Source organism: Harmonia axyridis, chromosome 4 (assembly GCF_914767665.1).
Source record: "Harmonia axyridis chromosome 4, icHarAxyr1.1, whole genome shotgun sequence".
Classification (NCBI taxonomy): Eukaryota; Metazoa; Arthropoda; class Insecta; order Coleoptera; family Coccinellidae; genus Harmonia; species Harmonia axyridis.
Window position 1 is genome coordinate 20,635,955 of NC_059504.1, and position 26,481 is coordinate 20,662,435.

The following is a 26,481-nucleotide window of genomic DNA, read 5'->3' on the forward strand; positions in this document are numbered from 1 at the left end:
ATGATGAGATAAGGAATTAAAAATAGTATCTGAATTCTGATTATTCTTCGTCGAAAAAATATATCTGTAAAAGGGGAAAATAAATTTTATCCAAGTATATTTTCTCAAAAATAAATCATTGGGAAAACAATTTTAGCCCGTTCTAAAATTTTCACATTTGACGTTTTGGAATGTATAGATAGATAGAATCCAAATTACGAATATAAAAATTGTCCGTCCGTAGTACGACGTCCTGAACTGATTTCGAAAATTATGAGAGCTATTTTAAAGGGATTTGGTAAACAAGAAGTTGTTAAACCACATTATTATAATCAAATTTTAAAAACGTAGATCATCAATGACATACCTTCATGAAATTGAACATTAGGAAAATCAAGTAGAAATCTATATGCTTCCCGGTTGTGAGGTAATGGTTTGCAAGTTCATACGATATATTTTTTGAAAAATTTCCTCAATATTTTGAACAAGGGTATAAAATCTGCCAATTTTACTTAAGTGATATCATTTGTTTTTTATATTGGTTTTCATTATATGATTCATCTTTTATATAGGCAATATAATATTTTACTACAATAAAGGGAATAATAAAAAAAAAAATAGGAAAACACTGACTGAAGTAATGAACTTTTAGGAACACCTTCATTCATTATGATACCATCTGAGAATTCAATTATTATAAAACATTATTCTTCCAAATTGTATTTTCACTATAAGCTTCCGGAAAGAAACTTAAAACCAGAAACTAGCTCTGACCAAATGCTTAATTCACAAATTCAAGGAAGAACTATTTGTTCTGCTCAGTCAGTGAAAATGGAGTAATGATTTTCTCGATGATCTGAATCCGATCCTGATAATTGATTCAAAGTCGCTCTCTCTTTGATTTTATTATTGAAGCACCACTCGTATCGGATGAATCTTTAAAAACTAATTTTGCATGACATTTTTTATGCATGAAGTGCTCCTGGTGATCGATGCTTGAAATCAGTTACCAAACAATGATTTTCTTCGTTCCCCTTGAAGGATTAGGCATTAGTCAAATCACATTAGTCCAAGATTTATATCTAACGATCTGTTTATAGACCGATTCGACCTACTTTGGGTTCATTATTTTGTTGGTCAACCAATTTTTCGGGGATAAAAAATTCGATAATCTCCGAAAATTTCATTGTCATTGTTGCGAAAATATGTATAATGAAGAAAATTTCTACGGTTATAATCCATATCTTCAATTGTTAACTTTATTTCGTTTTCCCACAAAAAATCTTGTAATGTCTCTTTTCTATTTACACTTATATTGCTTTTGAAAAATATTTTACCGAATATTTTTTTCTGATCTACGTGTATATTTTTAGAAAATTCTTCCCGTTGATTCCCGATCTAACAGATTTGTTATTTCATTGTTGATGTTTCAAATCAATAATATTGAATGCACACCGTTTTTTGAACTTAAAATTTCGACCTGTGTTGCAGAGAGAAGATGAAGAGACTGATATTCGTATGCTCTTATCATATAGACAAGATTTCTGTTGAGTTATCCAGTCTAGAGCTTATTGGGATGTTCAAAGATTATTGCCCAACATTAAAAAAATTTAAGACGTGCTTATAAAACTTTGGTGAAAAAAACCCATACAAAAACACTTACAAACCTACTTATTTATTTTCTTCATAAAAAACTATTTATTTACATGTTCTTTATTGGATATGACTCCTCAGGAGTAGAATTTCTTAGAAGTAAACTGTTAAATTCGTACTTTCCATTACTTTCGGTGTGACGTCGATGTTGTCTAGATTCTCTGAACTTCCTGAGTCAGTCTGAAAAAAAATTTAATATTTTTAGTACGTTCACACTCACCCCAGTAAAATGAATCAATTTTGATTGTTCAGGGTGGGTAAATTTCGAGGTTTTGGCACTACAACTTTTAAATAAGAGAAGACAAAAACAAAATTTGATACCCTATTCTCGTTCTTTTTCTGAAAAACTAATAAGAGTAGTATTCATTATGACCACCTTCTTTTGTATTCGTGTTATAAGTGAAAATTGGAAAAATGGCGATATCGAAAGAAAATTATATCTCCGCTAATACTGATGAGGAAGCTCTAATATAAAAACATAATACAGGAATTTTTTCCGTAGAATCCAGGGGCTTGCTCGCCTTTTTAGCAGGATTTTACGAATCTATGAACCTTAAAAGCATCTCGAGAACTATTAGACTTAGAGAAAAAAATCTTTAAGGACACCCCCGATCTTTTTTTTTTTCAAAATAATGAGATAACAGAAAGCAGATCATAGATATCTTAGAATATTCAACAAATACTGACCTTGTCATCTCCCCAACTCAACTTTTTCACTCTCACAGAGGAGGTGGCTGAATGGGGCCACACTGGAGGTGGTGGGGCAGGGTGTACTTTGGGACTTGGAATTGTCGATTTGCTAAGCTGTGTAGCCAGGTTGGGCAGTCCGCCCATTGCTGTTGCAGTTGGATTTCTCAATCTGTCGTTGAAAACGGGGTTGCTCATCTTTGCTGATATTGGACTACTGCAAGAAGTTTTCTCTTGTTGCAGAGTGGGCAGTTCTCGTCGATTGTTTCTTTTTCTGAAATTGTTCAGAAAGTTTCATGGTAATTCTTTTTTTAATTAGTGTATTGAGAAATATCAAAAGATGATGTGAATTATTCGCAAAAGTTGATTTGTCAGTTAAGAATGCCTCCACAGTTGTATCTTGGGTCATGTCAACGCTCCTGAATTGGAGTCTAGTTTCAAAATTCACTTCATAGGCTTTTTTCATGTTGACCATCCCATTCGCTGCTGGGTGTAACATTAACAATGCTGTGTAAAGTTGCGACAAGACACAATAATAAAACCCACACCAGTCCAACCAACTCGAACAAACGCTAAGCTTCTGAGTGGTCTCACAGATGTCTAGGAGACTTGGATATCCTAAGTCTCCTCGATGAAATCTTGGATATATCCATATGAACCCAAAACTAAACAGCCGGCTACCGTTGAATTCTTCTAAGATGAACGAAATCCAACAAAAATTGTTCACACTCAAAGCACTTCGAAACAAATGGTCGGCTGTTCCTTCGCATTAACCAGACATGTGGCTCCTATACCATTAGAGCAACGTACCACAGTAAATTTTGAATGATATACGAACATTTATTCACCTGACAGTATGCCTTCAGTTCACACCTGAGTTTTTCTGTGGACTAGGAAAAGATTAAATATAAGACAGCGCTCCAGCAATGACAGTTGAAGAATAGGATAACCTACTGGACAAACACTCCTGGACTTACTCAGGCCAAGAAATTCGTGATGATTTCACCAACCTACACCAGAAAGCTCTTGAAACTGTCGCGAGCCGAGCTTCGGGTGATGGTGGGACTGCTGACGGGGCACTGTCTGTACAAACATCATTTGTACCGCATGGAAAAGTCAGCAGATGAGATTTGCAGGATCTGTGGATTAGGAGCAGAAACAGCTGAACACATGGTATGCAAGTGTCCAGAGCTGGCTGGCCTAAGAACCATTCGTATGGAGAAGCCGGTCCTGGATACCCGAGAGGTAACGGCCAAGGCCCTATGGAGGTTGTCAGTTTTATCAACGCCGTTGACAGACCTCCTTGGGTTTCCATGAATGAGTAGAGTAGAGAATAAAAGATCTACATGGCTGCAGTTCCCGGAAGGCTCACCGAGTCACAACGACCCCAGTTCAAATAATAATAATAATAATTCCTTCAGCTCCGGGCTGTTACCAAGTATAACGAGCTTTCGATTGTCTATTATCAATGTCCTAGGAATATTACTGCTGAAAATTGGTTTGAACGTATGGAAAAGTGTATTTATCTCCAAGGAGAATATTCTGAGAGAAATAAAGCCTTCTAGATGATATCTATAGTGTGCTCAACGCAAAACTTCGTTTTTACACTGACTTTGTACTGTACAATGAAAGAAACGGATTAGCAACTGCCCAAAATCATGATTTCTGCAATGTCAAAAATTTCAGAAACGGCGTATACTTACGATCTATAAATATAAGCGACCAAGAAGGCCACAAGTACGGCGAGCAGTGTCAAACTGGTCCCCAAACCGACCAGCAGCAAGGACGTCCCAGCTCCACTCCTTTTTGTACCAACAGCAGCCAAATTCTCACCTCCAGGAAAATGCACCGACACCGGCACCTTTGAGGACTTGGGAGGACGTCCATTATCCGTCGCGACGACCTCAAAAGACACAGATCCGGTGTTTCTACCTCCATCTCCACGAAGACGTAGCTCTCCCATGGGAGTGATGAAGAAGGAGGAGGCGTTGACTCCCAACAGCGTCAAAGTGATTTTGTCGTTTTTGTCACCGTCCGCCGCTTCGATCTTACCCAGGAGCTCTTTCGGCTCGCCAGTGGCGTAGAATTCGTAATGCGGGTATCTGAAACGGGGTTCCCACTCGTTGACATCCTCGACGGTTATGTTGACCAGGCTGGAGTCGTTCTGGAAGAGATCAGATGAGGTTTGGGTGAATATGAAAAAAAATTGGGTTGGGGAATAGTTGTTTACTATACAAGTGTGTTAAAGGCATCATTATTATATGTGTCAGTTGCAAACGAGTGCGTAGCACGAGTTATGTAAGCACACGAATATAGAAATGATGCATTATCATATACATGTATAGTACAACGTTTTATCTAAGACTGCCTATAATGAACACAACGTTGTTATCAACTTTGTGACTAGTTGACAAGGGCTTTATAGAAATGGGGGTACTGGGGTTGTTTTCGTTTTTTGTATCATTCTCATCAAAAAATTACAATACTGTAGTTATCAAAGAACTGAACTGAGTAATTCGCTTAGAAAAATTGTCTGGGCTGTGATGTACAATTGATTGTGTTTCATTGAAATTGCAATTTATTTTGTAAAGATATCAGTTGTGAATTGACTATATTTACACCCGAAATTGACAGATTTCTCTGATCATTTTCAGAAAAAAATTCCCATAATATGAGTTGGCAAACGCTCTGTTCTTGAGATACAGGTGTTAAAGTTCAGGTTTTTTTCTCATAGCACCTTCCTTTACAAGATACTTAACTTGAATTGGCATAGATATTCCAATTTAAAGTTTTCATCATGTGATATGCTGATTCCGAATGCAAATCTACAAAGTGATATTTTTTCTAGAACAGTGCCCGCTTCTTTCCTTTAGAACTATTTTTTGGTGAACCACTGGTAGTTTAGAAAAATGTAAAAAGACTTTGATCCAGTACTACACTTTTTGGTTTGTTGTAGTTTTGTTGTATCAACTATCGATTTCGAGAAAAAAATTCAAAGAGCTCTCTAGTAATCCTCAGGAAAATTCAAAGTATTATAAAGATCCAACTAGTACGCTGTGATAAATAGATTAATTATAAGTTTTGATACGCATTTACCCACTGTGTAGCGAAGATTAATAAAGATTCGATAAACTGATATAAGAATTAATAAAAACTACGACTACAAGAAACACCCTCTATTTCGAAAACAAAACGTGTGCGGGCTCATGTTGATGGGAGTTTTTATTTTTGAAATTATTCAAGAAATCTGTTATTTTCCTTCGTAACTCTAGTTTAGGAACACCCAGTATAAGATAAGGTAAGCATAATCAAATTGATAATAAAAAAATTCATTTCGAGTAATTTGATTCAAACTTCGATATAAATCCTCCTTTTCTCACATTATAGATATGAGTACCTAAACGTTGTCGTCAAAACCCCCTTGAAACCCCCGCTTGATAGTTGATAATTCAGAATTCATCAAGTTTGATTGTAAAAAATACTATATTTGATGTGTTTCAGAAGATAGTGATTCAGAAAGACTTCCATCCTATATGGATGAAGCAGTGCCAGTTATTGATTAGGTAGAACTTAATTTACTATCTGAATTCTTCTCCGAAAAATTGTTACGTAATAAAATTTGAGTTGTGTAATGAGTTTCATTACGTAACATAAATGCAGCACATTCAATGGTCTAATACCTTCAGAATAAAGCAGTCGTAGATAAAATTATTTCTTATTTCCCGCATTTTTTCAACTAAGTATATCTCATTACTTTCTAGTCACATCGGATTAAACGATACGACGTTGTAACGATTCAAGGAACTAATAAACAATAATTGGGATCCTACATCTCTTAAGATTTACAACAGAAATTGGTTCAATTATAAATCAATTGGGAATTAAATGCCTTCGACACCTTAAGGAACTTTTAAACTTCCAAGCATAATGGTGACCATATGTAAACCATTTACAGAGAACAATAATTGCGATCCTGTATGTATATACACCAAGGCAATACTATTTTGGTTCGTGTTGCAGAACAATGGTAAGAGCGATTCTGTTCTGGTGTACTGGAGATGAATGATGCACGATGCTCTAGTAGGCCTATCGTCAAGAATGTCAATGAAATCATGGTAAATATCGAAACAGACTATCATGTTAGTAATCATATCATCACTCAAGAGCTGAAAGTCGAGCATAAAGCAGTTTTGAATAGTTTGCTGAAGGCTGGATTAAAAAAAGCTCGATATATGGGTGCTACACGTTCTGGCACAAAAAACTAATTTCTGAAGAGGATGATGACTGGAAATGAAAAATGGGTGACGTACGACAAGATATCATGGTCGAAAGACAACAATGCGGCCCAGAGCATAAGCAAGCCAGAATTGACGGCCAGCAAGGTGTTGCTGTGTATTTGGTGTCATTGGCAAGGAATACTCTACTACAAGCTGGTCCCCTATTGTCAAACGCTAAATTCTGCCCTCAACTGTGAACAACTCGACCGTTCGAAGCTCGCGTTCCTAAATTCGAATTAAAAAGAAAAAATGAGAGATTCCTTGGATAATTTCAAGGAATCCCGCAAACGCTTTTTTTATACCAGTTTATTGAATCTTCATTAATCTTCGTTACAGATTTGGTAAATAAGTACCAAAACTTATAATCGATTTTTTCATCCCAGCTCACTTATTGGATCTTTATATTAATTCGGATTTTCCTGAGGATTACAAGAGAATTGTTCGAATTTTTTTTCTCGAAATCGGTAGTACATCCGAGAAAACAGCAGAAAATCAAAATATGTAGTACCTAGTGGATCAAAGTTTTTTTTCACGTTTTTCTAAACCATTAATGTTCCCTCAGAAAGAGATTTCTGGAGGAAAGAAGAATGGGTTGTTTCAAAAAAAATATCTCGCAGTAGATTTACGTTCAAAATTAGATCACACAATGAAAACTTTGAATTGGAATATGTAGGGAATGAGAAAAACCTTGAAAAAAATGAAACACTTTTTTTTTAATGATTCGAGGAATCCGATATTTTCATTTGCACTTCCAATTCAAGAACACTCTGGGGAGCATTGAAATGAAGCGAAAAATACAAAATATTTTATTCTCCAACGCAATATTTCGAACAAAATTAAAATTAACAAACGCTAATATTCGCACGATCCAGATTTATGTATTATCTGTGCATTAGAGAATAATTCATCTAGCGATGCACCAATTATTTATGTTCAATTTTACAAAAAAATCGAATGGAAAAAAGAAATTTTTGTATTCATCTATAAAAAATAATTGGACACATAAATAACGTAAAATTGTGAATCACATTCTCCCTTACCGTTATTCCATCAGTAGCGAAAACCTTGAAAGAATACTCCGGCCTCTCCTCAAAGTCCAGCATCTTCTTCAACGACAATTCCCCCTTGGTATTAAGAGCGAACGTCTTCAGAATATTTTGATCGGAAACATAATACTTCAAACTTTGTCCCGGCCTGTTGTTTGCCAAAGTGGCTATCACTGTTCCCGTAGGTGTCGATTCTACCACAGAAATAAAAAAAACCTCGTGCAAAAACTGAATACCGTCACTAACACCACCTTCCCTATTCACCGTAAGGGTGGCCAAGGCGTATCTGTCAGGGTTGTCTTCTTGGGTAGCTCTGATCACTATGGTAGCTGGATGCCTCAAGGAACCGTCGGTGATGTTTCTAGCCAAAGCTACCTTCCCGGTCTTCCTGTTGATCTTGAACAGTTCGTAGTCTGGACCCAGTCCGTTGAACGTGTAATATACAGGGGCGTTCAATCCTTTGTCCTGATCCACCGCTCTGATGTCTTTTGGTTGTACCGTCAGCACTGTACCTGTTGCAATAGTTATAATTAAGATACCAATAAAAACACAATGAATACACTATAGCTAATTATTTCCTCTCGTCATGTAGAATACCTCAAAACATTAAGAAAGCCGTCATAAAAAGTAGTGTTCTCTAATGAATTCAACCTACACTTCTAGTTTCGCTTCCTATGAGTTCAAATATTACTTGCGTAGATTCATTGGTTACATTGGATGCAAACATAAAGTGATAAACATAGATAGAGTTAGTATACGCAATTTTTACATGTCCCCAACATGGTTAGATTACGTTGTCGGATTATGATAAATTTTCAAATCCATAATTTTACTATATCATTATGAATGTATATTATATTGAATGAATTATATTTATTTGATTGATTCCCGATTAAATATGCAAATTTGAATATTTGGAATGCTATATTTTTCCTAATTTATAATAAGCAGAATATTTATTATTTTCTGTATCTACCTGCTGAAATCCAAGTAATCGGTTGTTTGACGTTATTTGGCGAGCTTGATTGTGCAAAATTGTGTCTTTAGGTTCTGACAGAAACATAAATCCCATCAAATTTGTATGAAAAAACCAAAAGGTCGCAAAGCGATAGCTTCAGGCGTTCTGGAGTTATGGCCGAAAGAAGATAATCTTCAACTGATGCTCTGAAAAACTAAATTGTGTCTTCTTTCGGCCATAACTCCAGAACGCCTGAAGCTATCGCTTTGCGACCTTTTGGTTTTTCATACAAATTTGATGGGATTTATGTTTCTGTCAGAACCTAAAGACACAATTTGGTTTTTCGCAGTGCATCAGTTGAAGAATATCTTCTTTCGGACATAACTTCATAACGCCTGAAATTATCGCTTTGCGACCTTTAGGTTTTTTCATGCAAATTTGATGGAATTTCTGTTTCTGTTAAGAAAATCTTATCATTACATTTGAAATTTCGGAGCAAAATGGAAAAAACAATGAACTTCTGACTTAGCGCCCCCTATCGAAAGCAGCAAAAACAAATTTATCATGAGTATTTTTTGTCCTCAATCGACAAGACATTATCTTTCAGACGAGATCTAATTTTCTCAAAAATGTTGAGCCAAACTGAAGTAACAGGCATTTCAATCAGTCAGGTTTCTCCGTTTCACCTACCCTCATTTGATGTCGTAAAATCGAAAGTGACAATTCAAAAATATAGAGAGTTTTCCAAGGATTACAGTGATGATATTTTTTCTTCAACTTCATATGAAACATTTTCGAGTAAAATTCATTTTTCTACTCGACGGTAGCTATTACGCCCCCTTACGGTAGAGGTATGAACTTCAAAACAATTTCCAGTGTGTTCTCTCGTACACATTAGTGGTAAAAATTTTTACCGCAAGTCTATACGATGAGTGGATCCTGAGTTACAGCCGCTTACCTCGCTTATTTGCCCACCCTGTACAAAATTCGAATATTTTTGGAAAAATTCTTTTTTTACTGGTAGGCCCGAAACTTGGATGACTTATTCATTGATCGAGTATGCATGGAGAAATTTTACATACCCGAAACATCGGCGCCTCGTACCGACGCCGTATACCGGTCGTCCAGAAATCGAGGATTTTGGTCATCGGCGTCCATCACGTAAACGGTCAGAACCGTATCAGCAGTCCTAGGTGGCTCACCGTGATCCTGCGCCCTTATATGCACATCGAACGTCTTCAGGCTCTCGTAATCGAGGGGTTTCTTCAAAACCAGCGTCCCTTCGAGCTCGTTCTCGAACTCAAAATAGTCCGGACCTGCACTGATCGAGTACCTGTAATGATGGGAATCTTTCAAACAAAGAATTGAAATGTTGGGGTGGTATTGCGATATTGATTTTAATACACGATATTTTTCATTGTAGTAAAAGGTGTAGATATCAATAAGAGTGTAATATTGATTTACGCCCTTTTGTTAGTCGTAATGCATAATATTGATTACAGCCTGACCGATTTTAAGGAGATATATGTTGTTATAAACAAGGGGCCAACAGAGTTCCGTTGGGATTACAAAAAAAAAAGCCATATCACATTCCAATGTTGACGTTCTCTGCACCACTGAAATCGTTGCCGGCGATGCTCAACCGTCAGAGGTAACACAAGATGGGCTCGATAATGCTATAGTCCTTATCCGGCGATAAACCGTTCGGACAGGTACAGGATGGCTTTGTTCTCCTAACGACTCATCAGCCAAAGATCGAGTTGTCGCAAATCGGTCTCTAATGGCCATAAGTCTTAGAAGTCGATTTTGAACTTCATGTGTGCCCCTTCGACGTCCGGTGCCTACTCTTCTTCGATTTTGAGCATTATCAAAGCACGCTTGACAACATCTCATAACAGTAGTTGAATTTCTGTTTCTCGAAATGACAACCCTGCCTCTCGTAGACCAATAATTCGACTTTTTTCAAATTCACTTAGCTGGCGATATATTCCGCCTACACGTGCTCTGGGCATTTTAACAACAACTAAACAACGACTTTGGATCTCCTCGAATAGCTGGTTTGTTGTAAAATTTAAAAAACTTGCAAAAAACGACTACAATATTCAAGTAACAAAAATTGTTGACATGTAAAAACCTTCAAGATTTTTTTCTCCAGATTCAATCATTTACTCTTTGCTATACTATCCATGTTTTACCAAAAAAAAAATTAAAATTCTCCAGTTCTTGCAGTTTCTTTGTCAGTTAGTATATGTACTATAAAGCAAAAAGCTGACTTTTCAGGTACAGCGGGGGAGGTGAGAAAATCCTTAGAGGAACCGTCGTCTCCTAAGACGATGGACAGGTCCAAGGATCAACAGGATCGCGTGGAAGAGGACCAGAAGCTCAACGAGGACCAGAGGCACCACAAGGACCGGACACGAACGAATTATATTCTTCTGATGATATTTTAAATATCAGGGATTGAGTCAATGTTCACCTCAGCGGGGAGTGAGAAAGCCGACTGCAAGGGGAGTTTTCTCTCCTACGCGTATAGGCTAAACACGAGAACAAATCTGAAATTATCGAATTAGCTTCGTTTGCGATTATTCTTCCGAAAGAATAGCTATCATTATTTTCTCGCGGTATAATTCACGATTATTGATACACCCCTCAACTGTCTAGTTCTTAATAAAATTATCACTCACCGCACATTGGAGAAGGGCCCCTGCTGGTCATTATCCACGGCATGGACGCCCTGTAGCACCCTGGTTCCAACCACAGTCACCTCGGATATGTTGAGAGTATACGGAGCGTTTATAAAAACAGGGGAATTATCATTGGCGTCCGTCACCCTTATATTAATGGGGATAGCGAAGCCAGGATCAGGAGTGTTTAACCTGTCGCAGATGAGGTTGACGAAGACAGATGAAGGTCCTTCTAGGCCTTCTTTGTCCAGGCGTTTCTTGAGTGTGAGGTTCTTCGTTCCAGGAGCTATCGCTACCGGACTATCGGCTTCTTTGAGTCGTAAACCGATGTTGCCTCCAGGTCTTGGATCGCCTACTATTCTCACTTGGCCTATCGTTGAACCTACTGGTTGGTCTTCTGGTACGAAGAAACTTTCTGACGATGATCCGCTTTCTAGAAAACATCGATTGTCTGCTACCGGGCCTGAAAAAAACATTAAGTATATTTTTAGGTTTGTTTTGTAATACTCTCAAATGAATTGAATTAATTTACTAGGTTCTACTAAAGGGCTATGACTGATATTGTATATTCATTTTAGCAATGACATGACGTTACGTAGTGTGTGTGAAGTTAGCACCCACTTTTTCGAAAATGAAGAATTTTTTTACATTCTTTAGTAACTCATTAGTTACGCTACAATTTTCAATTGTACCTCAAGGATTCTGGCAGAAAAAAATCACATTCCGCTGAGGTACTAACTTTACGATTTTTTTCGATTTTCCTCGAAAAAATAATTCACTTTAAAAGTCCATCGTTAGTAGCTGTTTGTAACAAATATTTTTTTTTTAACCTAACCTATAATGGAAAAATATCACCCCTACACTTCGATGTCAGCACCCACATTTTCAAAAATTCTATATTTTTTTTTACTACCGATCGTACCTACTTCGTTAGTAACTGTTTGTAATAGAATAAATTTCGTTTGTTACCTAAACTGTAATAGAAAAATAACATCCCTGAAATGCGAAGTTGCACCATATTTTAAAAACTTCTATTTTTTTTTGCTTTCGATAGGCCTACTTGATTATAGTAACTGTTTTTTTCCTTCGTGTATCTGCTAATTCTTCCTCTGGCCAATGAGATGACTAATTAAAATATTATTTCAATCGAATATAACTAATATAAGTAATATTGATTCGAAAATAATTTATATTTAAAATTGAACTAACTGCTTTCGTAAATATGTATGTTCCCGTATCCTATACATAAAGTAACTTCGAGCACGACATCAGGTTTCCTCTAGAAAAAAAAAATATTTTTGTTACGGATAGTTACTCTCGAAACAAAAAAAAATTGAGAACTGTCAGCAATATGGGGTGCTAAATTCCCACATGAGGGGTAGTATTTTTCTATTACAGATTTTGTTTCGAACGGAAATGTTGTGTTACAAATATTTAACGACGAAGATCTTGGGAGCAAAAAAATTGAGAATTTAAGAGATTTTAAGATCGTATTTTAGGGGTGTTATTTTCCATATTTTTCGAGAAAAAAATCGTGAATGCGGATGCGATATTTTTTTTTCCAGTATCCTTCTAGTATCCTTGAAAATTTTGTTGCTACAAATGTTACTAACAGGTTTCTAAAGAAATGCAATCAAAATTTCTTCATTCTCGAAAAAGTGAGTGCTAACTTCATGGACACCGTAATTAATGGTGAATCGGAGATATGAACTGTATTGACATTGAAAATGCGGTCAAAACAGAGCCATTTGTTTGTGTTGTCAACCCTATGCTATGTTATCGATTTATTTATTTCATTCGTAATGAAAATTAGTTTTGATTGTTTCCGTTTCAATTTTCATCTAGTATATCATAGTTTTTCAGTATTCGATATCAGACGGTACCTAAAAATTCGAGACGAAATGATATCTATAGAGCTCTGTTTGGGAAATGAACGGTCGAAAATATTGCACATAAGGGCTTTTGAATTGAATAGACCGCTATCTGGATAGCTGTCACTTTTGAAGGTGATATCTTTCGATATTCAACTGCAAAAACTACGATATCAATAAAAATTGAACGATACACGCTCAACAACGTATTGAAATTGTTAAAATTTATTTATAGTATGATGAACATTTTGCAGTCACAGTTCATAAAAATGAAGAACTTTTGGGTCGTAGTGAAGTACCCTCTCTGCCGGAGATTTGGAAAATTTGATCTCTTGGGACAAGTCGATGATGTGGAGAATCGAAACTATTTTGCATAAAGACTAAAATCTTAAGGCTTTCAAAGTTCAGTTAACACAAGAAATGGTTAATTTTTAGAGAACTCAAGCAACAACATCGCCGATTGGGTATTTGAAATGCATCAAAATGATCCGGATTTCGATCGAAAGATCATCTTCAGTGATAAAGCCCACTTTCACCTCGGAGGCTGTGTTAGTAAGCTGAATTGTCGCATTTGCGGCTCATAAAATCCAAGAATAATTGTTGAAAAGTCTCTTCATCCTCATGGCGTCACTGTTTATTGCGGTTTTTAGGCTGGTGTTGTGATTGGACCTTACTTCTTGAGGTTGCTGTTACGGTGATTGGATTGCGCTATCGAGCTAAGATTAATGAGTTTTTAAGGCCGGAATTGGAAGATACTGATGTGGACGACGTTTATTTTCAACAAGACGGCACTACGTACCACACAAACAACGAAACAAATAAATTGTATTGTATTGTAAAAACAATCCCAATTTTACAAGAAAAAATTTCTGGCCTTGTTATTTCTCGAAGAGGTTATCGCAAGTAGCCACCAAGTTCTTGTTATTTAACACCTACAAATTTTTCATTTGAGATTACGGGAAAAATGAGGTCTTATATAGAATTCTCCCTAATCTAATCAAGATAGACCCCTTCAAAAGACTTCAGTTCGACAATTTCAACTTTTTTTTCATGAATTGATAACGGTATCGGGACGAAATTTGGTAGAAATCATAACCTTGTGGAAATACTCATAACCAAATTTTAAACCCTCCACTATACTTATGGGAATTAAATATCCAACTCCTTACTGTATGTGTTAGTATTCGATAGTGTCTCTCATAAACAACTAAGTTTTCAGAAAGCTATCTGGATATGGTTTATATGGTGTTCTTACTTCATCTCTCTTAGATTTTTTTGAGCTAATAGAGAGCTCTACGTTGAATATAAAGATTTGAGGTCATTTTCGTTCACGACTACCTCAGGCGTTCCCCAGGGATCAAATTCGGGGACACTTTTATTTGATCTTTCAATGATTATATTTCAATTATCATTTTTTCACATAAATAACTTTTTGCCCTTGATTTTAAGATTCTTAGAAAAATTGTGAGTTCACCTGATTTTTTTATATCGATAGACTATGTAAATGGTGTGTTGAAAATGAGATGTACTGAATGTAAGGAAGTATAAAACGATGAAGTTCACGAGGAAATTGACACCAATTATTTTTTATTATACACTTGGATGTGATTAGAGGAACTGAGACGAGAGATTCTTCGATCAGAATCTAAACGTTTTCTTCTCATATAAGAGGTCAAATTTCTTTTACCATGCCATGAGAAGTTTGGATTTTGTGATTGACAATTGTAAGGGGTTTTCTTCGTTGAAAGTGATATCATCCCTATATCAAGTTCTTGTTGAAAGTTAACTTACATATCACAGTATAGTATCAAAAGGTTCAAAAAATCAATCAAATTCCTTATCCTAAAATAAACCCCTCAATTTGAAAGTTGCACAAATTATCACAAACTATGGCAATGGTTATTATTGAATTTATGTTCAATGAAAAAATAAAAGGAATGATAACGTAGTATATAACTCACGAGTATATCGATTTATCGTTCCCCTTTTAAAACTTGAAAGGGGAGCCGTAAAAGTTTGGCGAAACCACAAAAAGTTACTTCACAGAAATCCCAATGTATACCATAATTAAAATTCTCGATAAAGAAATAGGTGCCTCAGCTTTTTAATTTTAGTGATTTCTTTATCCTGTAATTAAGTGAAATTAAGGCGGTATCGATTCAGAAATAGAATACACGGAGATATTACACGGATATTTTCTGATGAAAGAACAGACATTAGAAATAACTACAGGGGCGCATAACGTGAATACTCAACAATGGTCTCATTCTTGGGCAAGTCTAAGGAAGGAAGTACGCTCCATGGATATTTGTGCGGTTGGCTGCTCCCCTTGTTTCCATTAAAACTTACTCGAAAACTTCTTGGTAACATTGAAGAAAAATAATCGGTTGAGCAATCCGTGTAAATTTTGCAACACCTGCTATCTCATTTAGAGAGGTCAAGCTGAATAAATTCATCATCATCGCTATATCTTGGTTTCTGTTCGAGAAATTCGAAAAATTCCAAAACGTTATTTTCAGTATAGGTAAGTTTTATGGTTTATATGGGAACACCCTATATCATCCAACGCAGTTTTTTAACCAAAGATTTGTAGAAAAGCATCACGTTACAGGTTTTTCAAAAATTTCATTCTTTTCAAAGATATTGAGTTGTTAGACATCATTTTCGAAATGGGACACCTAATATACATATTAATATTTTTCATTTATTTGGAGATTTAATTCATTTGGTGTCTAATTTATAATTGTAAACAAGTATCTAATATATAGGATGTCAGTTTTGAAAAGCACTAACTCTCGTCTATATCTCTTAATCGATAATTAATTTCTATCATCTATTATGTGTATCATTAACCGTAAAAATATTTTCGAATATCACAAACCAAAATAAGGATAACTTTTTTCACAAACCCTGTAACTCGAGAACGAAGCAAAAATGTACGTTGTGATTTTTGATATAAGGTGTAGTAAAAATAAATCCATTATTTTGGTTATATTAGGTCTCAAATATGCGCTGTTTTATTCAATAACTTATTGCCATTTTGAAGGTAATGTCATCTCTCTCTCATGAAAGTCCTCGTCTCTATTGACAAAAAATTGAGACAGTCGATTTCCACAAGAATCTGTTGAAGCGAATTTTCACCAGCAAAATTTTTGCCATAGACAAGAATATAGTAGTCACATTTTGGCACGAAGTCGTGGAGGAAAAACAACTCTTATCAATTAATCTTTCAAATTAATTTAAATGAGATGATTATCTCCAAATATAGTATTCACTTCGTGCCAAGTCCGGACTATAATGTGGATGCATAAGAACCTCCCAACCAAGCTGCCGGAGCTTCTGGCGAGTGCTTATAGATGTGTGTGGCCTGGCGTTGTCCTGATGGAATACAGTTCCTCTCCTATTGCCACAGATTCTGGACGATTGCTTCCCGGTCCAATTGTTGACAGTGCAGTTCCGAGTTAACAGTTGTGCCGTAAGGGAGCAGCTCACAGTATATAATTCCCTGCCAATGCCACCAAACGCACAGCAAAACTTTTCTGGCCGTCAATCCTAGCTTGGCCACCGTTTCTGCCGGCTCTCTGCATTTCGACCACAACCGTTTTCGCTTGACGTTGTCGTAAGTGATCCACTTTTCAGCATCAGTCACCAAACGCTTCAAAAATAGTTTTTTGTTGTGAATCAGCAGCGATTCGCAGATGGAAATTCGGTCCATGAGGTTTTTGCGCGTGGTACTCATACATCAAGCTTCTTCTTGAGACCAGCCATACGCAAATATTTTTTATGCAATCCTTAGCTCTTGGTCAATCGAAACAGTGCTAACTTGATGGTCAGTCTCAACAATTATCCTTCCATTGCGTGATACATATTTGGCATCCAAATTACTGGAACGGAATCGACGAAACCAAAATTGCGCGTGATTGGTTATTACAGTATCAGGACCATAAACGCTACTTACATTTTCGCCTTTATCGAAGAAAAACTGTAAAATATAGCGTCTCTCTCTTTGCTAGTGTCTACCTTTGACTCGCGCTCAATCTAAACTGAGTCAACGAATCACAAAGCTGTCAGACAAGTTTTTGTAGAACGATATCTCATCTTCCTAACGCCATCTAGTAAAACCCGCTCGGACTCATACTACCCGAGATATGGATAACTTAAAACCATCTATTGGAAAAATATTGGATTGTTTTTCACTACACCTAATTTCTTATTAGTTTGAAAAAAAACCCGGGGTTTTTGAATCGGATCATTGTGACCAATTCAAAAATATTCATGGAGTAAGTTGATTCTTTATCGTTTACCAACTCGAAATGTCATACCCATAATATAAATCTCAAATATAAAAGAGCTGGTTCCTATATAATAGCGAAACCTGAATTCAGGTGAAAAATAAACTTCTTCATCAAACTCTACGAGAACTCTGTACAAACATATATCTGTAAAAACTACGTTTTCAAGATACATGCTGTTGAACGAAATATACTGAAGATGGTTTCTGTTGATTATTTTCAAAACAAACTTGAAAATTTTGAAAATTCGTACATCTTATTTGCTTTGACAAAAAAGGATTCATACAAATCCAAAAAAAAAACAATTATATCTGGAATGTTCATCATGAGAATATTGAAACGAAATAATTATTGATTCTCAATAAATTAACATAAAATATACAGTTCCCATTCGATAGGATATTTACGATGATCTTAATCATTATGAGAACGACAAAGAAATTCTGAGGAAGTTGAGGAAATAGCGCTTTGAGTGAACGTACACTTTGTGTTTGTTCTATTCGGAGATAACTTAGCTTGACGTAGATCGAAATATTTATTATCAAAAAGTCAAATAAAAAATTGGAATAAAACGACATCAATTGAATATATGAAAAGTTAACATTTCGTATGAAAAGGTCTGTAAATCTTTTAGATATGAATATTAAAAACTTACTTTGACTTGCGACAAGGTTAATGTAAAACATAAGGAATGATAAGATCTTCATGGTGGCCTTTTGTTTTTCCATTGTGAACACATCTGAAATAGATTCGACAAAACACTTTAAATTACTTTCGAAATGATCCTCCAGTCTTTTCAAAATTAAGAAAAAATTAATTTGTTCATCATTATTATCATCAATACTGAACGTTTCGAAAAGTTCATTTAAAAAATAACTAAAACGCCGAAATTATATTCTGAGTATTGTGAAACATAAATATTGAACTAAAAAATAAAAATCTATTAATTGGTTGATTAATCTTTTATACCAAAATCACCAAACTAAGTACAACTATTGTGTTGTGCGATTTTTCAAATTGCAAAAAATCGAACAATGGATGTGTCTGGAAGTATATGTACGTGACAAATGGAATTGAAAATTTCGTTTGCCGAAGCATCAGAAAATTAATTTTAAAAATAAGTATCTAAAAACCCCGACATATTCTGGGAATTTTGAAATATGAATATTGAATTTAAAAACATTAATTCGTGAATTGGTTGAAAAACAAATACGAGTTGAATTTGGAAATTTGAAACAAATATCAAAAGATCAACAAAAAAAATTCTTATGGAAGAATCAATATTTCTTTTAAAAAAAAATCATTGGAGAAACTCATATTGAAACTATATACTGATAATTGGTGATTTTAGACTTTCAAATGAAACTATTGATATGAGAATAATTCAATTTTACATAAAATTCGTACCGTTTCATTCTACATCTCCAATTATTGTAATTACTTCAGTCAAAGTTAACAATATTTCTTAGATCACAGATCGCGAATTTTCGGATATCTTGAGGAAGTGTTTGTGTTATGAAGAAGTATACTCACCACGTCGTTTTGATTATTGTTCGAACTCTTTGGCAACTAGAGCAGAATACCATTCCTATTTACATCACATTATTCCTATATCGAAATAACAGCAAATGCTAATTCCACAGTTTTCAGAGTGAAGAACCTTCACGAGTTATTAATCAATGCAACGGAATCATTGACTAAAACGTTAATTACACCTTATTATAAAAAAAATTGTTCGATCGTTACAGCACTTCTTCATAAGTATCGATTATCATTTATTAAACATTTAAACTTTCGCGGTTTTCTGCACAATAACTAATACTTTGTATTTATCGGAAAATTATCCGATTCGTTTGACGTCGCTATGTTTGTATCCTGAAAAATCACTTTTAACGCTTCATGCCTAATCACTAATTAACATTAGAGGTGTCGATATCGTTTAACGATTGGATTAAAAAAAGATTGAGTTGCGCTGACTTGGATGTCTCGATCAGAAATGGTGTAGACAATTGTTTTCCTTCGACGTGCACCTGTTCCGTGTCTACAAAGCGTGCAATGGGAACATCACTTTAACTGCCTCCCTTCCCTGCCTTTCCCTCTTTCCACTACGTGCAATAGGCTTGTTTGCATAATATTCTATTCTGACGCTTTCCATAATTAATGCTCAATTCCAAAGGCTCATTTGGTGAGTTTCGTTAAGCACAGCCGACCCCCCTAATTTTCATAATCAGAATTGGTCGATTGCAGAAGATGTAAATAAGCAATGACAAAGATTCTACACTAACACTTTACTAAATAAGTTCCAGACCTAACTAGTAGAAATTTTTAAAAATTCATGACACTTTATTCATGAACATAATCACCTTCAAGAGTGATACATGTAGGTACTCCTTTAACTTTTCAATAAATACCTTTTCTTTAGAAAGATTCGTCTTTGCTTTCGAAATAAACTAACCTAGCATAACAGTAAAATAGTTATTTATAATACAAGTGCAGAAGGCATTGATATTCTTCCACGAGTTCAAAATTCAAAAACGAGCCACGAAGTGGCGAGTTTTGGAATGAACGAGTGGTAGAATGAGCCTTCTGTACGAGTATTATACATTATTTTCTCCAATGCATTGCATTTTCATTGAAATTAATGAAATATTTCCATAAATATAATTTAGTGATTTTTGCATTGAAAAATGTTGGTTGTCAGAACTGATTTCTTTAAGGCAAATTGATGAATTGACAGATAAAGCCGTGGCGGAAAGTTCGGAGTACCAACATAGAATAATAAAATATAACCATGAAAACTGTGCGTTTCTGATATATTCTCGCACGATTTTGTTCTACAAGATGTGGAAGAATGAACGGAATAACCACAGAATTAGAGAAACATATTTTTTTCAAAAATTTCACTTTATTCGTCAAGATAGTCAACTTCAAGATTGATAAATGTAATTATGTGTTTTTCACAGAAAAGTTTAAGGGTTGTTTTTATTTCTCTGATTTCACATGTTTTTTGGGGTGCTGAATCCGAATTTCAGGTTTGTTGTCAAAATTTCTTGACGAAACATTGGAAAAAAAATACAAAAAAGGTGAAAAACTTCATTTATTGGCGTTTTTTTTGCATATCTCTCGAAAAACATCAATTTTTACCTGGACAAAAACGAAGTAAATTTCACTCTTTAAGTTTTTTGTCCGATAAACCGTTCTGGCCCAAAAGATAGATGAAAATTGACGTATTTTTATCTGTCTTATCAAAAAAAATCAAAACTACCACAAAACTTTTCCGTAAGGAGCTCTTTCAAGAACAATTGGACTGGACCGGAAGGGCTGGTCAGCCAGGCCATGTGCCATTGATCGAAACAAATGATAGTCCGAAGGAGCAATGTCTTGAGAATACGGCGGGTGGAGTACTACTTTCCATTTCAACGTTTCCAAGTATGTCTTAACCTCTTTCGCAACATGGTGTCTAGCATTATCATGCTGTAAAATCACTTCATCATATTTATCGTTGTATTGCGGCCGTTTGTCTTTCAATGCTCGGTTCAAACACATCAATTGCATTCCATAACGATTAACTATGATTTTTTCAGTCGGTTTTTACAACTCATGATACACTACGCCGAGCTGGTCCCACCAAATACTGAGCATGACCTTGGAACCGTGAATATTCTGTATGGCCGGGATATCCCCATGCGTTTGAAATTATCGTAATGAACCCATTTTTCGTCTCCAGTGACAATGCGATGCAGATATCCACTTCGTCGTTGCCTTGCAAGTAGCTGTTCACAAGCAAACAAACGCCGTTCAACATCTCTCGGCTTCAACTCGTACGGCACCCAATTTCCTTGTTTCTGAATCATTTCCATGACTTTCAGGCATTTTGAAATAGCTTGTTGCGTCACTCCCAATGATCCTGCTAATTATTGTTGCGTTTCATACGAGTCTTGATCAAGTAATGCCTCCAATTATGCATCTTTGAAAACCTTCTCTCTTCCACCACCATGTTGGTCTTCGACATCAAAATCACCGTTAAATGCGTTGAAACCACTCTCTGTACGTTCTTTTACTAAAGCGGCCTCACCATAGATATTTGAGAGCATTCGATGAGCTTCAACCGCAGATTTCTTCATATTAAAGCAGAAAATTAAAGTCTCCAGCAAATGACGAAAATTTGGCTCTTAAGTTGACATGTTTAATCGAGAATAACTTTATGATGCAGACACGAATCCACTAATATTTCGATGGTGTTATGCTCATTGTTTGATATCTAGGATCTATTTACACTCACTTACTACTTTTACAGCCATTTATTGCAAAACGGCGGAAGCAAAGTTCTACACCTAATATATATTTTTTTTTAATCGGTGAGTCTATTGTAAATTTCAATAGGAAGGCTTCTTCCAAATGGATCAAGCGATTTTTGCACACAATCAAAATAAATCTGCACTGAAAACCTAGTGAGAAAGATACAGGGGCGGATCCAGGGGGGAGGGCCATAGAGGTCATGCCCCAATTGCCCCCCCCCCCCTCGCGGATCTTATAAATATAAAAATGTACCCTGACTCATCGAAAAATATGCGTGGGCAGTCAGAAAGGTGAAAGATTGGATTTGATCTAGAATGGTTGAAGACAGGTTGAATGGATTGGCATTAATGCATATACACAGGACCATTTGCAGCAGTCTGAATGTTAAAAATATTATCCTAAGATAAGCTAGTCAAAAAAATAGGAGACTAGAATTTGTTATTAACTTGTAAATAGTGTTTATGGACCTGATACTGCACTATTTGCATAAGGCTGATCTCAAGAAGATGCTAGATGTATGGGTACCACACGAAATAACACAAACATCACATGGACCGAATTTCCACTGCGAATTACTGCAGAATCGCAACAAAATCACCCCATTTTCGAAATGCTTGGTAACTGGTGATGAAAATGGGATCATTTTCGACAACGTCAAGCAAAAACGGTCTTGGTCGAAACGCGGTGAGCCATCGGAAACGGCCAGGAAGGTTGTGATGTGCGTTTTGTAAGATTGGCAGGGAATTATCTACGAAGAGCTGCTTTCCTAAGGCACAACTGTTAACTTGGAACTGTAGTTATCGGAGGAAACAGGGCTTATTTGACCTTGATTGGATAATTCTAACTATGGTAATTGAAGCCTTGTTCTTCATGCAAAAATAATAGATTTCTTTTTACTACACCTTATACTTTCTTGCGCCTGAGTTTTCTCATGAAATAAATTCACATATATTTATGAAATATGTGAAATTTTTTGAACTGGTTTTTGTCCTACGAAAATTTCGGAAACTGAATATGATATAATTTACTGTTTTCACGTTCCTGTCCTACTTTTTCGTGAAACTCAAGTTGGTCTAATCAGATTTTTCATAACTGTTTCCGTTCAAGAGATCCTGGGTGATTTTGGAAATTGATACTTTTCGGACACCTCCTTTATCTCCGAAGTTATTAGAAATAATTCTGAGGTAAAAACTAAGCCTGAATCAGAATTCTGCGTAGAATCCAGTGGCGTACTCAATTTTTTTTTTCGGGTTATGGTTTTGAAGATTCAACACAAACCTATATTTTTTTTAATGGAACACCCTATATATCATTACTTCGTTGAATTCGTTATTTTTTTCCCTTCAAAATGATGTATGACAACATGTAGGTAGGATGTTCAGAAATGTTAAAAAAACACTAAAACATCAAATAATGATGATTTTTTTGTTAATGGGCAATGGATTTCCAATATAACAAGAGAATCAATTGGATAATTTTCATTTGTGATTTTTATTTATAGTAGAGTAAGCAAACAAAGATAATCCACTCATCACTAACGTGAAAAACAAAACGTAGGTACCTGCCTAATAGCAACAAATAAATAATACAAAAATTCATAAACATTCTATAATATCTTACAGATAAAACTCTTCAAATTGCTATCCATTTTCCCTAATACATATGTTATACTACAGTAAAAGACACAACAGTCTCGAAGAACTTCGTGCATCAACAGAGGCAGTTTTCCAGGATTTACAATATTTTATAATGTTAAATGCACTCAGTCGTATTGAAATTTTTGTCAATTATGTATAAGACAAAATGGACAGCAATTTGAACAGTTTAATCTATAAGATATTATGCAATGTTTATGAATTTTTATATTATTTATTTGTTGCTATTAGGTAGGTACCTACGTTTGGTTTTTCATGTTAGTGATGAGTCTATTATCTTTGTTTGCTTACTCTACTATGAACAAAAATCACAAATGAAAATTATCCAATTGATTCTTTTTTTATAGGGGAAATCCATTGCCAATTAACGAAAAAATCATCATTATTCGATGTTTTAGTGTTTTTTCAACATTTCTGAACATCCTACCTACATAGTATCAGACATCATTTTGAAGGAAAAAAAATAACGAATTCAACGAAGTAATGATATATAGGGTGTTCCATTAAAAAAAATATAGGTTTGTGTTGAATCTTCAAAACCATAACCCGAAAAAAAAAATTGAGTACGCCACTGGATTCTACGCAGAATTCTGATTCAGACGTAGTTTTTACCTCAGCATTATTCCTAATAACTTCGGAGATAAAGGAGGTGTCCGAAAAGTATCAATTTCCAAAATCACCCTGTATCTCTTGAACAGAAACAGTTATGAAAAATCTGATTAGACCAACTTGAGTTTCACGAAAAAGTAGGACGGGAACGTGAAAACCGCAAGGCTCTATCTCAAATAACAAGCGAGAAACCTGGCTGTCTCACCCAAAATGGGATGCACTGTACACCCTTAACACTTCGTGATTTTTTTCTTTAGAGAACTGAAGAATCTTCAAACTAAATCTCTATTGGAAAACCCATTATAAGATGTGATCAAAGAATCACATCTCATATGATGATCGTATTTTCGATGAAGTGATACCTGAACTTGAAAATTTCATGATTCATTGTTTTATTTCGTATCATTCCCGCGGGTCATCATTTGAATAAACGACCAAGAACGAGTACGATTTCTCGCGATAAATCAATCAAATCCATTTTTCGAACTGATTCGAGAAGTGTACCACTTTTCCTCTCCGTATGCATTTCTCCACAAAAGAAAAATTCACAAACTCCGAAGTATCCTATCTCAAATATAATATGGCAGGATATTGGAAAGTCGCAAATTAATAAGTATAACCGGCGTAATTATGCATCTCGAACTTTTCACAATGAATGATAACGGAAAGAAACAGTTGCATTCCGTTGCCATCGAATGATCCACTAAACAAATGGCGCGTAGTTTTCATTGAATGATGAGATTTCAGATCTCACATTTTCAATCTGAAATAATAAATATCGACGCATCTAAGATGTCTACAAAACTTGTGAATGCACTGATTAGATTTTGTTTTGCCAATTTTGAGAATATTAGTTAAGCTTCGTTAAGTCAACTGTAGGTACAGCGTTATTAACAAATTTTGCCAGGTTCTTGTTATTTCAAATATTTGAATCTATTCTAGTAAACGTTTTGTGAATCTTTCACTGCGGATGTACCAAATGGAGATGACTTTTCACTGTTTTCTTCTTGAAATTCCTAGTAAATACAAATATGTATTCACAAGATGATCATTCCTTACCTACGCTTTTATTTGGACACGATGCACTTTAAATTATACAAGATATAATATAGAAACGACTAGTTCATTAAAATGTACTTACCACTGTTTTCTTAAATTACCCTACATGAAAAAAAATTTTGAAAACCTTTAGTGATATCGTATTTTTCTTGTCATTAGTGGATTTTATATTTTCTTTCGCCGCAGTGACATTCTGCACATTTTTCTTATAACGAGAAGTTAATGAAATACATATTACAAACGTTTATTATACATAAGAAACTGATCCTTGGAGTTCATCTGTTGATTTGAACATGGATATATCAAGCAAATTCCAATCAAAATGCTTATGTTATCGTTTTTATTTAATTTCTTCGAGAGTAGGTACTCATCTAAATTTAAATCCAGGACCAAAAAAAATTATAAACAAATACAAAAATAGTCTCATTGCATCGAAAACTAAGGGTGGCAGCATGCCTCCTCACCCATGGCACGCCTATGGTTTTTCCACACCAAAGTTTTCTCCGTAAATTTCAGAGTTGAAGAGATAGATTTTATGTTCTGATGAGAAACATTGCGAATAATAAAGAATGAATAGAAAAATATGATGTATTCTCTCATTATCTTGAATTTGGAATAGGTATGTCATTATTAAGAAGTGGAATTGTAGGTTGAATGATAGAATAATTAATTTAATCATAATATATTTTTAATTCTCGTATGAATTTTACCATTGATTTATAAATATTACGGTTAAAAATTTTCTCACGCATCCTAAGACTATTTTCGATCCTTTTGGAAAGCTCTCATTTCGATCTGGGTCGATTCTAAGATTTATCCATACTTACTAGTGAAATTGTGAGCTAAAGATATTGAAACAATAACTGTCATAAACGCAGAAATCGATTTTGGGTATAATACTCGTACTTGATTTGTCGCCTAAAATTTACTAATAATATAAGAAAAAACTAAAAGCTGATCGAAGATTGGATGAAATTAAATATAAAAATATAGTAAATTGTACACCATGGTTTATTACCAAAAAGATCTCAATAACAGATAGAACTTAATATGTTTAAATTGAATTTGAAATTTAAAATTATAAGAATAATCAACGGGATTCGAACCCTAAATCATACGATCCGAAATACGAATATAATTTTCAAAAACTCATGTCACCGAAACATCAAGTATCTACATGAACACTGCGGGAAATAGTAATTTACGTAACAAGTCCGGAAAATAGGTTTTTTTTGGACGAATAGACAAAATTCCAGGACGAGCGTAAGCGAGTCCTGGAAGTCTGTGAGTCCAAAAAAACCATTTTCGGGCGTGTTGCGTACAATATTTTTTCGGCAACCATATAAAATAACACTATCGCTGCTGCTTTCTATATTTTATTGCGATTGCGATAAAAAAACATGCAAATTTTT

General features: G+C 35.1%; 1 protein-coding gene across 1 annotated transcript; it reads right to left on the reverse strand.

Annotated features, from left to right (window-relative positions):
• Positions 1-1,638: 1,638 nt before the first annotated feature.
• LOC123678201 (protocadherin-16) lies at positions 1,639-19,515 on the reverse strand. Its single transcript, XM_045615098.1, has 8 exons — positions 18,981-19,515; positions 18,103-18,186; positions 11,285-11,747; positions 9,683-9,933; positions 7,637-8,154; positions 4,023-4,483; positions 2,320-2,593; positions 1,639-1,812 (listed from the first exon to the last, which is right to left on the reverse strand). The coding sequence occupies exons 2-8, from the start codon at positions 18,173-18,175 to the stop codon at positions 1,726-1,728; spliced, it is 2,127 nt and encodes a 708-aa protein (XP_045471054.1). The 5' UTR covers positions 18,176-18,186; positions 18,981-19,515; the 3' UTR covers positions 1,639-1,725.
• Between the last annotated feature and the right edge of the window lie 6,966 nt (positions 19,516-26,481).